Source organism: Parasteatoda tepidariorum, chromosome 6, assembly GCF_982258835.1.
Source record: "Parasteatoda tepidariorum strain Cologne lab strain chromosome 6, Ptep-v5.0, whole genome shotgun sequence".
Taxonomy (NCBI): Eukaryota; Metazoa; Arthropoda; class Arachnida; order Araneae; family Theridiidae; genus Parasteatoda; species Parasteatoda tepidariorum.
Window position 1 is genome coordinate 6,984,681 of NC_141760.1, and position 14,074 is coordinate 6,998,754.

General features: G+C 33.3%; 1 protein-coding gene across 1 annotated transcript; it reads left to right on the top strand.

Moving 5' to 3' along the window:
• The first annotated feature begins 178 nt into the window (after nucleotides 1-178).
• fry (microtubule binding protein furry) lies at nucleotides 179-11,587 on the top strand. The gene has a single exon (XM_016053160.5). It carries the CDS (start codon nucleotides 308-310, stop codon nucleotides 9,206-9,208), a length of 8,901 nt encoding a protein of 2,966 aa, XP_015908646.2. The 5' UTR covers nucleotides 179-307; the 3' UTR covers nucleotides 9,209-11,587.
• Nucleotides 11,588-14,074: the final 2,487 nt, after the last annotated feature.

A 14,074-nucleotide genomic window follows, 5' to 3' on the forward strand; every position in this document is an offset into this window, starting at 1 on the left:
TATTGCCACTTTATTTTCATAATATTTTCATTAACGTAATTTTAATTATATTTCAGTAATATGAAATTTTATTTGATGAAAAAATTCATAAATTTAGTATAATATAATATCTATTTGAAGCATTCATTTTAGCTATCATATGAAGGAAAAGTAGCATGTAAATATTAATTAACTGGGACCACGTTAAATAGTTTCGATCTCACTTTTGTGTTTATTTACTAACGACCTGTCACGGAAACAAAGTTAATTGAATCATGTCATCGTAATACAGTAATAAGTAGTGATATAATATTAAAAATTAAAGTCAATGGCTTCTTCCAACGAAGCCAAATCGCAGTCTAACTGCTACAATATTTGCACTCAGTCGCAATTACCATGGGGTGTACGTAAAGAAAGACAGACTTTTCCATCAGGTATAAATATTGACATTGAAGTGAAACCTGGTGAGTTTATTTTACGAACTTTATTTGCTGAATTCACGGTGCAAGCAGAGCGAAAAATAGATCTTGTTTTAGCTGAATCTTTGGAACGACCTTTATCGAAATCTTTACAAAGGGGCGAAGACCCACTTTTCGACCAACTTTTAAGTGCTTTCGGATCAGTTGCTGAGCATTGCCTACCATCGCTGTTACGCACTCTTTTTGCGTGGTATGAAAGACAAGGTGTTGATTCTCCTACATCTCTTGAACTAAGAATAAGAGCTGATTCTTCAAAGGGCAAAAATGAAACCCAAGAAAAAACCGAGAAAGATTATCTTCATGAAAGAAGAGACCTTGCTGTTGAATTTATATTTTGTTTGGTGCTGATTGAGGTTTTAAAGCAGCTATCTGTCCACCCTGGGCATGATGATTTGGTCAATTATATTGAAAACCTAGCCTTCAAACATTTCAGATTTAGAGAAGGAGCTCAGTCTGGACCAAATGTTCAGAATGCAAATATTATAGCCGATCTTTATGCTGAAGTGATAGGAGTGCTAGCTCAGTCCCGTTTCCAGTCAGTTAGAAAGCGTTTTGTGGCTGAACTGAAAGAGCTGCGGAGTAAAGAGCCAAGTCCCATTGTCACACACAGTATTATTAGTTTGCTAATGGGAATGAAGTTTTTCAGGGTTAAGATGGTACCAATTGAAGAATTTGAAGCATCCTTCCAATTCATGCAAGAATGTGCAACATATTTTCTTGAAGTAAAGGATAAAGATATCAAGCATGCTTTGGCAGGTTTATTTGTTGAGATTTTAGTGCCCGTTGCTGCAACTGTCAAGAATGAAGTTAATGTACCATGTTTAAAAACTTTTGTTGAGATGCTCTATTCACATACTTTAGATTTATGCACGAAGAAGAAACATAGTTTGGCTCTTTTTCCTTTGGTTACTTGTTTGCTATGTGTTAGCCAAAAGCTATTTTTCCTTCAAAATTGGCATTACTTTCTAGCCATGTGTTTATCTCATCTAAAAAACAGAGATCCAAAAATGTGCAGAGTTGCTTTAGAATCTTTATACCGTTTGCTGTGGGTTTATATGATACGAATAAAATGTGAGAGCAACACTGCAACACAGAGTCGGTTACAAAGTATCGTTAATTCTTTATTTCCCAAAGGCTCAAAAGCTGTAGTGCCCAGGGATACACCATTGAATATATTTGTTAAAATCATTCAGTTCATTGCCCAAGAAAGATTGGACTTCGCAATGAAGGAAATAGTATTTGATCTTCTCTCTGTGGGTAGACCAATCAAGATAATACTGACTCCTGAACGTATGAGTATTGCTCTTCGTGCTTTCTTAGTAGTTGCTGATAGCTTGCAGCAAAAAGAAGGTGAGCCTCCTATGCCTAGAACTGTTGGTGTTTTACCATCTGGAAATACTCTTAGAGTAAAGAAGACTTTCCTAAACAAAATGCTTACTGATGAGACAGCTAGAACCATTGGAATGTCTCATTACCATCCTTATGTGAGAAAAGTATTTGACGATATCTTAAAAGCACTTGATGTTCAGTTTGGGAGACCTCTAATGATGACAACTGTTCAAAACATTAACAAAGAGCCTGATGATATGATTACAGGCGAAAGAAAACCAAAAATTGATCTTTTCCGTACTTGTGTTGCAGCTGTTCCAAGATTGATACCCGATGGTATGAGCCGCCACGACTTAGTTGATTTACTTTCTCGATTAACGGTTCACATGGACGAGGAGCTTCGAGCTCTAGCGTTTCAGTCGCTTCAAAATATGACTCTAGATTTCCCAGACTGGAGAGAAGATGTCATTTACGGTTTTGTTCAGTTTGTGTTACGTGAAGTTAATGATACATTTCCCCAACTGTTAGACAATGCTCTTCGTATGCTTCTTCAGTTTCTCACCAATTGGAAAAATGCATTGACTTGTCACTCTCAAAATTCACTTAAAAAAACAGCCCACGAACAAAATAAATTAGATCACTTGTGTACAGTCTTGCACTTGGTTGAAGCAGTGGCTTTGGTTATGCTTTGCCATTGCAGGCTTCCACCACGCCGACTTTCCGTTCACATCTTAAAAGAAACTAAAGCACTGCTTAAAATATTAGTTCCAACCTGTGAAGAAGAAAGCGTAGCAGAAACAATTGATCAGTGTTGTCCTTTTGTTGCAGAAAAATGTCTCCCACTCTTACCTCCCGCTGAAAAGGCAGCTTTACTATCAGCATCTCACATTGATCTTCAATGGTTGACCGAGAGAAATAGTTCAGCCTGGACATCTGGCCTTCATGATACCACTGAAGGCTCAAATAAAATTTCTAGTAATTTAGAAATTTCAGAAAGTTCAAGTTTAGATCCATGGTGTGTTTGTCTTCTTGGTTTCATTGATAACAGTAGTTTACTGAAAAACTGTTCAACAGCAATAGCTCATTCATGGCCTATTATTTATTCAAGAATAACTACTCTTTTCTCTTACTTGGATCTTAATCCTGTCAGTGATAACAGAGCCTCATTGTTAAGACCTACAGTGGTGAAAAAGGCTCTTAATGAAAGAGAGCTTCATTTAACATTGTGGCGAAATTATCTCATGTTCGCCTGTAGAATCGCACCACCAAATTGTATTCATTCACTCCGTTTCATTACTCCAGAGTTGAGTCTCAGCTCTTCTCCAGATAGCATAAGTTCCGAAAGGTCTGATAGCAGATCTCCAAGTAATACCAGTGTGCATGTTTCAAGCCTTTTCAAACAGATTACACCACTCCTTAGAAGTGAGCAAGCTGATATGAGAGATTCAATTGTATTTGGTTTGTCTAAAGTGAACCATTTAGCTGTAAAAGATTTAATGGAAGAATTGGTCATTTACATAAGAGAAGCAATCGATCGCAAGCAAGAAAATGTTAGACGCCGAAGGCGTCGAGATGTTCTCCGAGTGCAACTTGCTAGGGTATTGGAGCTGATTGCTGAACAAGGAACGTTTGGGATTAGCAACAGTGTTCTAGACAGAGATGCATCCTCCTTAAACACTACCTTTGTTGAATACATTGATGGAGCAAGGCTTTATTTAGAAACTGAAAATGATAAGGATGTCCCTAGTATAGTTCAAGAAATTAAGCAACATTTTTGTGGCTTTATACATAAGTTGATTAAAAGTTTTTCACTGGAAAATCGTAATAATCTTTTAGGGTGCGATTTAAGAAGAAATTTGTTTTATCTTTTTGCTACTTGGAGTGGAAAGTATGGTTCACATTTTAGCTTAGGAGATAGGAAGAACATTAAGGAGGAACCTATCTCTGATTTTGAGTTTTCTGCTCTACAAGCTATGTCTGCAGTTTTATGTTGTGGTCCGTGTTTCGACCCGCAAGGCCTCGGAGAAGAAGGTCCATTTTATGCATGGTTAAATAGCTTGTTGAATTCTAAAGTGGATAAAATTTATCAATTAGGACAAGAAACAGTCGTACTACTTTTGGAATTTAATTCAGATTGTGGAGCATTACTTGACTGGCTTGTAGATTGTTGCTACACTGGTGAAGTTCAAATGGCTGATGGTTGTTTCAATGCTCTTGCAACCATTTTTAGTGTAAGAGAATATCCATGCGATCATTACATGGCTATAATAAATGTAACGTTACTGAACACAGGTTGTCCCAGAAGTAAAATTCAAGAAACAGCCTTTCAGCTTTTACAGATTTTAGATCATAGATTTTTTGGTGCTTGTACATCAATATCAGTTGATGGGGAGACTGATGCTGTAAATAGAAATGTTGTGCTAAGGAAGAAGCCTGCTCAATTTTATGATGCACTGTTTTCTTCTGGTTACCCTTGCTCACAGATGCAGCTTTCACATCATCTAGCTCAATTGCATCCGGAATTGACGATGCCTATTTTCTCTGAGATCACATACCGACTTCAAACTGCTCGACCGCCTGTTAGACAAAATCTATTGCAATATGTTTTACCTTGGCTGTATAACATGGAATTAGTAGATCCTAACATCAATCACTGCAGTCCTTTGTCCCATTTAAATCGCATACAAGAGTTCTGCTCCACTGAGACATGTCAGAGCATTGCTTTGGAGCGTAGAGAAGGTTGGGGATCTGCAGAAGCTACTGAAATGGTTCTGAATAATCTTTTTTATATAACTGCAAAATTTGGTGATGATCATTCTCATGAAATCGAAGACTTGTGGGCATCTTTATGCAAGTGTTGGCCAAATAATTTAAAAGTTATAATTCGTTATCTGTTTATTATTACAGGACTTGCACCCAATGAATTATTAGTTCACGCAAAGCGTGTTGTATTGTTTATGGCAAAAGCCAGACCTGAAAAGCTTTTGGATGAAATGATGGCTGATATGCAGACAGTAGAGACTTTAAATTGCCTTATTGAAAGAACTGAAACTCCACCCTTTTTCAGAGTTACAAGTATTCGAAAAGAAAGTAGCCATTCAGATGATGGCGGATCAAGTTCCCAACCAGATGCCCCTCGTAGTGAGGTCACTCTGGAAAGAGGAACTCTTCATACTAAACGCCATAGTACTGAAAGTGGTTGTGAGAAAGACAGTCAAATTCGTAAGGATGCCTGTTACTCTGAGCCAGTTCAAAATTCATGCAGTGGAGTGAATCAGCCAAAAAGTAATCCAGGGCCATCTTCTTTGACTGCTAGTGATGATGGGCAAAATACCATCATTTCTTCAGTGGAAGAAGATAATTTTCTGCTGCTGTGTCATGTCCCACCTGAAGATAATATCAAACCAGAAACTCCCCAACCACATCCATTACCTATGCCCGAATTTGGCGGTTATTACGCTCCATTAACTGAGTTTTTACCTGATAGCTCACAACCTGTAACTGGATTTCACAGATGCAATTTGGCAGTTATGTTATTGGTAGATGTTTTAGATGGTATAAGCATTGATTGGTCCCCTCATGTTCCTTTAATGCTGCACATAATATTTCTCGGTTTGGATAATACTCGCGCACTTGTGCATGAACATTGTAAAACACTTCTTCTGAAGTTGCTTATTGTTTTAACAAAGCACGAGGACCATTTAGGAGTTGCTAGAATACTTTTAAATAACAAAACCAGAGAATTAGGGTATGGTTTACCTCTCCAAACATTTGCATCAAAAATAAATTTTACCGAACAAAAATTGTTTGAAGAGATCATCCAAAAGGAAACTATGAACCATGAGAGATCATCTGTAGAGGATACTGAATCAACTTCTAGCAAGGAGCAAGATAGTGGATCTTGTGAGACATTGGCTATTGAAGAAACTGCAATTAATCATATTTTTGAGATGAATAAAATAGCTCCCAATGTGGAAGATACCATCAAGTCATTAATAGATTATTTAGCATCTAAAAAAGGAAATGCCTTATGGAGTTATGAGGATATTACTTCAAAAGTATGGTCTGTTAAAAGTGCTGAGCAATTATCCTCCTTTTTGCAGCATGTTCTTTATGTATTTAGAGAATCAATTCCAATGGCTCACGTTCAAGATCGATGGGCTCAAATAGCCCTTCAACTAGCCCTATCATGTTCATCGCGTCACTATGCTGGACGTTCTTTGCAAATATTCCGTGCTTTAAAAGTTCCATTGAATGCTCGTATGTTGTCTGACATTCTTTCTCGTCTTGTAGAGACTGTTACTGAACAAGGTGAAGATATGCAGGGTTATGTAACTGAACTAATGATTACTTTGGAAGAGGCTATTGATTCTTTAGATTCTGCATCAAAAATTAGTGATATAATGAGAGACTTCTTTAAATCCACTCCCAATTTAAATAAGGAAAGCAATAGAAAAAGTGCACCTCCTATTACTGTTACTCACCCAGGACATTCTTCTGGCTCTAGCAATCCTCTTCCAATTTCTGTAAATCATCAGCGAAGTACCTCTTATTCAGGTAGAAAATATCCGGATTCTCCGACAATTGAAATTAAAGATATCCGTAATCGGAGTAATACAGATATCGATGTGCGATTGAAAGCAAATAACTTGGGTAGATCTAGAAGTGCCCAGTCTCTTAAAATGGCAGATGAACAATTTTCACAAGAAGACAGAATGGCTTTATTAGCTCAGTTCTTTTGGATTGCTGTGTCTCTTTTAGAGTCTGATTATGAATATGAATTTTTATTAGCCACAAGACTTTTAGAAAAAGTAATGACAAAATTACCTTTGGAACGAACTGATTGCCAAGAGAAGTTAGAAAAAATACAGATGCAAATTAAGTGGTCTAATTTTCCTGGTGTGCATGCCTTGCTACTGAAAGGATGTGCATCTCCCAATACATTTGATGCAACAATAAAGATAATAACACAGTTTACAGCACTGTTAGACATTCCTGTTGTTGACCCATCTGAATCATTAGCATTTCCATTCCATGTAATGGCCTTGTTGCCATACTTGCTATTAAACTATGATGATCCAAATACTCTGTGTATAAAAAGTGCTGAAAATATTGCTCAAGTTTGCATGGAAAAATCAAAGAAATTAGAAAATTTGGCTACTGTTATGATGCTCTATAGCCGTCGATCTTTTAGCAAAGAGAGCTTTCAGTGGACCAAATGTGTAGTAAAATATTTATATGATGCTTATTGCCACGTGTTTCTAACACTCATTACCTTCTTAGTCGAAATTCTTGAAAAAGGTTCTCAAAACTTAATTCCCCATGTTTTGGGTATTTTGTACTGTGTTTTACATTATTTAGATGTTACATGTTCAGTGCAAGCAATAAATTCTGATTTGTTGAGGGTTATCTCCAGATACATTGAAGGACCTCAGTGGAAAGATGCATTGAAAATATTGAAACTTGTTGTCACTCGATCATCAACTCTTGCCGCTCCTCCCGCCCCTTTCAGTATTGGATCATCTGCTGCTGATTGTGTCAGCATCGCATCAAATACATCTTTTGCAGATTCAGAGTTTGGCAGTAAGAGAGAATTACCTGGGAGAACAATGGAATTTACTATTGATTTATCTCAAACTCCTGTTGTTGGGCAACGCTATCTTCTGAAAGATAGTCCAAAAGATGGAGAGAAAGAAGGATCAAGTGCATCCCCTAGAAGAAGTTTGTCTCATAACCATTCATTCACAGAAAATGGTTCTGTCGGTTGGAAACGGCCTTGGCTGTCCCAAGCTCGAACAAGAGAGCATCTCATTGGCCTGCTTACTAGCTGTGGCCAAAGAGTAGGTCTTCCCAAGAGTCCATCAGTTATATTTAGTCAGAATAGCGATATCATTGAACATCAATCTTCAATGTGCAGTAGCACTGAAGAGATATCTGCTACCAATAATGAGTCTGCTGATAGCAAGCTAGAAGATGGTCATGCTGATCATGCCCAGTTTGGTGTTTTCAAAGATTTCGATTTCTTAGAATACGAATTAGAAAGTCAAGAAGGAGAGAGTATGGATAATTTCAACTGGGGTGTGCGTAGGCGTTCATTGACTAACTATGATGGAAGTACAGATGATGTTTCAAAACCTAAACTCAATTTGTCAATGAGTAATTCCACTTTGAGCCCCCGTAAAGAAGAATCATCTGATGATGAAATAGGAAGTGTTTCTCCACTTGATGATGTTCATCCTGATATGCCCAGTAGTAGCAGTGGCTATGTATTTCCACCAAGTTCTCTTCCTTTGTCTGAACACAGAAGAAGACCAATAAGTCCAGCTTCTGTATCAACTCACAGTTTAGCTAGTGATGGAGATTTAACTCTAAGCAACACATCGCCTAGCTTCTCGCCATTAGCTGCTATCCACTTACCTCCTGGATCAGAAGATATTGAAGATATGTGGAGAGCTCATTTGCACGATTTGATGTCTGATGGAACTGGAACTGTAGCCTCTAACACCTATCAAATTCTCTCTCGCTTATTTAAAGAAATGTTCAGGAGAGTTACAAGATTGACCAGAGAGTGCTGTCAAATGATATCTCACATGGATGGTTTCCGAGGGGTCGCATCTCATTTCTTAACTATGCTGGATGTGCTTATCAGTCAGGTGGAATGTCCTTTTATTTATATCGATCCTGAAGTTATGCAACTGGTTGAAAGGCACAAATTTTGTGTCCTTGAGATACAAGAGCACTGGGAAACCTTCCTTGAAAAGCAAGAGCATACCATGGAATGTATGGATGCTATGAAATCTGCACTTAAACTGGAACAGTTAGGGGAACCTATTCCAGATGGTTCCATTGAAGAACATCGAATTGATCTTTGTAGGTGTCTCTATAAGCTACACTTTCAGTTACTTCTATTACTAGAAAGTTATGTTAAATTATTATCTTTACTGACAGGAAGAGTTCAACAAGTACATATCGTTGATCTTTCTCAAGACATAACTTCTGTTAAGAATGATGTCGTACGAGCAGTCGAAGACACAGAAAGTGACAGATTATCTCCGACTGAACAAACTGACATTTCCTCGCTTTCTCAACATGAGGCAGAAACGATCTTTTTGGAGTTGGTTCACACACGAAAGTGGGGAAAAGCAATTCGGCATTTGCATTGCTATCGTACCATGTTTCCAGGCTCTTTGTTTGGACACTCTGAAGAAGATGATGTTGATGTTATTCTTGGGATTTATGCTAAACATCTGTGTGAGAATAGAACTGGATATTTCATGATGTCCCAAGAGGAACACGACATAGCTCATGTATGTCGTCAACTTATGGACATAAGTCTCCAACTGTCGTCAGTTTTGCATAATCTTGAGCACTCACATCAAGATCGTCAACAAGACTCTTCATTTCGAAGATCAGAATGTTGAAACATTAGCTCTTAATGTAACCCATTTACAATGATTAAGACTAGCACATATTTTGAATGTATTTATTAACTTGCTATCCACTTTCGTTGCTTACTTAGGTTAAATGAAAGCTTAATATTGAAATTAGTTAGAAAAAATATTTTAGTTGACTTGGTAAACTATTAATAGGATCACTGAACTTTATTGTGAGTTGTTCATTGAACATTTTATAAATTTAAAATTGATAAAATAAAGAGAAAATTTCCATATCAATACCCACACCAAATTTAAGGCAGTGTGCATTGGAAAAATAAGTCACCTGTCAGCAAGCTACTGTTTATCGGTATATTTTAATTAGTTCCAAGTTCCAGAATTGAAAGTGACATTTAGGGATTGCTGTTGATATATGGAAATATTCTCATAATTAAAGTACTCACAACTCTAAAGAATTTTTTTCTACTGCTTAATGAACCATGTGTTCAATCGTCCAATTTATTAGTTAAACCGCATCTATATATGTACATTTGACAGATCTTTTTTATATGACTTCTGTTGTTTATTTATTTTTTTACTTACATTGCGTGTAATGGCTTCGAACTTCATATTTAACTTTACTGTAGTTTTTGCAGGACTTAGTTGTTTTAAACTTTAACAAGTTGTACTGAAATTGGAGGCATATGCAAGGACGAATTAAACTTAGTCTGCGGCATGTAATTTCCGTTTAACAATTGCAGCTTTTGATTTATAATCCTAATAGTTAGGATTGTCACACTTACAGTTATAATTGTCATGACCACTGCTCTTGATTTCACTTTCTAAGAAGGTATATTTCTATGTTAAATAACAAAATCTTCATGGATAAATATTCTTTAGGTGTTCACTTAATTACCTTTTTCTGTGCACATATCAATTTTAGAGGAACTAACCCTTTAAATTTATCAAATTTGCATCTTGATATATAGCAATATTTAATGTTTTTTCAATTGCTTTTCATGTTATTTTTTTTATTATAATTTGATTAAATAACTTCAAGGAACTGTAAAACATACTTAAAAAGTGTTAAATAGAGTATATGGAGAAATAACACTTAAAAAGCATTTACAGTCATATATTACATGATTAGAATTTTAATCAAACAAAATTAGCAAATCATAGAACAAAACTGAATTTAAAAAGAGTAAAAAATGATTCAGTCACTTGAAGTAATTAGCTGCTTACAAGCTTAAAAATCAATTTTCTTAAAAGTAGAAGATAAAGAAAAAGTTACAAACTTACACTTTAATTAACTAAACACATAAGTTTAAATGTAGACCATAATTTTAGTAGAACACCATTAAGCTAAAACTCAACTGTATTATGAAATGGAGGAAAAAAACTGTTCTCTCTTTATTTCAAAAGTTGTTCATTAAATAATTTCATGCGTTCTTTGTATCGATTCCTCAAGTATATAGGTTTGTCTTCCATAATACTGTTCCTAAAACATTTGCCAAAGTTTTTTTCTTATCATGTGTGATCCAATTTTATTTCATTTCTGGATTTTTCTTGCATTGTTAAAACATGTAAAAATTGCAATCAGGAAAATGTGAGCTTGTAGTAATGCCATCATGGGTAACAATCATGTCAATTCTGTCTTTTTTAAACATTCATTGTAATAAGTATTGGCATGAGTTAGAACATGTAATGATATATACTTAATTACTCTATGTTTTGTTCTTAATTATGCAATAATTTGATTTAAATGCAGAAAAAAAACAATGATGCGAGTTCATTTTGTTTTAACTTAATTAAAGGGGCATGAAACTCATTTTGTCCCAATTCCTCTTCCTACAATATTAAAATATTTTGTATGGTTTGTACGCTTCTGAAACTTTTTAGAATTTCAAGTTAGTCAAAAACATAGGGAATGTAAAATCTGTTGTTGAAAACTTGGAAAAAAGTTTATAATCTGTAGTAAAAGTTGATAATCTCTAACTTTTTTTTTTTAGAAATTTTTTTTAAATAAATAAATCTACATGAATATTCTCATATATCATAACTAATATGCTATGTTTTACATGTATTACTTTTTTAGACTTATCATTTTGAAAACACCTGGGGAAAGGTGATAATTTTCTTTTCAAGGAAAATAAATGTAAGCAAATTATCAGTTTTTAAAGAGCTTTTGTAATCTTATTTCTTGAATTATGTTCTGATTTTTTTCTTCTATGTAATAAACTTAGACGAATACTAATAAACAAATCAATCATGAAATTAGATATCAAAATGATTTGTGCATCTTCACTTTGCTGACCCGCACAGGTAGGGTACTCACTAATGTTTCATAATATTTTCTGCGTTTAATTGTACCTTTTTTTTTATACATTGTGTGTGTTTGAAATCAATCATTAGATACAAAAGAAATATAATTCTGGAACTTATAATATTAAAGTATTTATCATAGATAGAAAATGTAGAATAGTAAAGCCTGACTTTCAAACTATTAAGAATGTTTGTGTGAATTGTATACCGAGTTAGTGTTTGTCTGGTAAATTTGGAGCTTTCAATGTCTCCAATTTTTAATAAGAATTTTAATAACCCCTCCAATATTTAATTGTACTTTGTCTACTTGATCCTTCAATATTTTATTTTAATGAGGTGCAAATGGTTTTAAATATTAAACACAAAATAAAAGTAAGTGATAAAATTAGATTTAGTGTCAAACTCTGTTAATTAAAAATGAAATAGAGTTAATTTTTCTGAAAAAAAATTTAAATATATGTAATAACTCATTATTCAATGAATTTATAGAACTGTCCATCCATTGTGTGGTGACAATTGAAGATTAGTTTAACTAAGGATTAATTTAGTTAGAAATAAAGTTAAGGTAGTTTATTATTGGCAGGGAAAAGACATTGACATTGTGTTGATGGATTCTTTAGCACAATGACATTTTAAAAAGTGAATTCATCAATGATCAATTGTTTTCTTACGTTGGATGGTCAGTATTAATTATTATTGCTTATTTATTTGAAGGGAAGTTTTCAGTCAGTTAAAAACTTACATTTTATGTTGTTTTACTTTGTGAGACCATAGTTTATATTTTAATCTACGTCAAATTTATTAATTACTTCCTAAGACTAAATGATTTTCTTTATTTTAATAGACGTAATTTTTAAATTTTTTTTAATTTTTAGGTTTGGGATATTTTATTTAGGTAAACCCACTGTTTATATTTTCCTTATATAGGTACATTAAATTTGTTGTTTTCATCTGTTTTTTATTCAATAACTAAATTCAAACTTACTTAATTCTTTTAAATATTTTAGATTCATAGGATCTTACTTAATCATTCAAATTCCTGATTTGAAATTTTAACCTGATTATAAATATTATACTCATTTCCTATAAACATATCAGTATATAAAACAATTCTAGCTCTACACCTCTAATTAAATTATCAAAATTGATTTTTCTCATCTTATGATTAATTAGTTATGAACTATTTGGAGATTAAAGTAATTATTATAAATTTATTACTATAGTGTAATAGTTTTATTAAACAGTTATCTGAAAATTTATTTACTGACCTTTATTTTAAAATCAAATTTCAGCTACCCCGTCCATAAAAATTTTCTGTGTCTCTGTGTCTGTCAAAGCAATAAAAAGTAGTTCATGTAACTAACATTCCACAATTTTTATGTTTTTATTTTAAAAGGTATGTATAATAGCTTGTAAAAATATTTTAATACTTCAATCTTAAATATTAAAATAAAGAGTGATAGTTTAAAAGAAAATTGTTTCTTTTATTTTCTAATGACGTTAAATTATAAAGAGGTAAATATGTAATTAAAATTTTGATGGTTTGTAGCACATAAACTAAATATTCTGCAATGGTTTTGAGCCAGATTGTTTTTATTTATTTTGTTTCTTTCATAAAATTTATTTGAAAGACTTGAGACAATAAAGTGATATGCCCTTTTTTTATTCTAAAAGTCCTATTTTTTTAAATTATATATATTCAACTGTTTCTTAGTATCTTTTCTTGAGAGGTACTTAATAAGTTTCTAGAATCACTTTACTGTTAAAAATAATAATAATAAAAGTAATACTGTTCTAGAAAACAGTAAAATGCACAGAAATATCTTGTTAATATACCCAAATAAGGTTTCAAGAACATTTTATAAATGTAGTTTATCATATTGATCCATTTATAAGGATGATTCAACAAAGATGTAAGTTCCAGCTTGAAGAAAATACAGTGTTATTTGTTAAACTCTTAATTTCACAATTTGTATTTTAACTGTGTACAACTATTTCAAATATAATTTTAATCTGTGTCTTTTTCCTGTTAAGTTTTAATTATTTCCTTCTCTAATATTGATGCTAATGTTTTGAAACATTAAGGCTGTGTAAGAGGTTCAGTAATAATTTTTGACTTTTAAGTTTTTTCCCATTCAGAAAGTAGAATGAATGATAACCTTGTCACCCCCTGGTTCTGTTGTTGATTATTTCAAAAGTGTAATAATTGTGTAACTGAAATGCTCAAATAATCATAAAAGATAATGTGATAAATTCGATGTATGGTATAGGAAGCATTCCTTTTATATAATAAAGCTGTTAGTGTAATTCTATGCATGGGATGGTTTGGAAAATTATGTTTCTAAGCTTAAGTTTTTTTTTTTTTTTTTTTTTTGAAATTTGTTTTATGTATATATATATTTTTTAATTTGCTATGAATGTATTAAAATATGTTATATAATGTGTAGCATTTACTTTTGTGTTATGTAATTAAAATAATTTATTGTTATTTATTAGAATTTTTCTCTGCAATAGTGGTAAATGAATTAATATTACCACATTTTTGTAGTATTTTAAAGAGAATAAATGTTTTGTTCTATTCCAAGACAA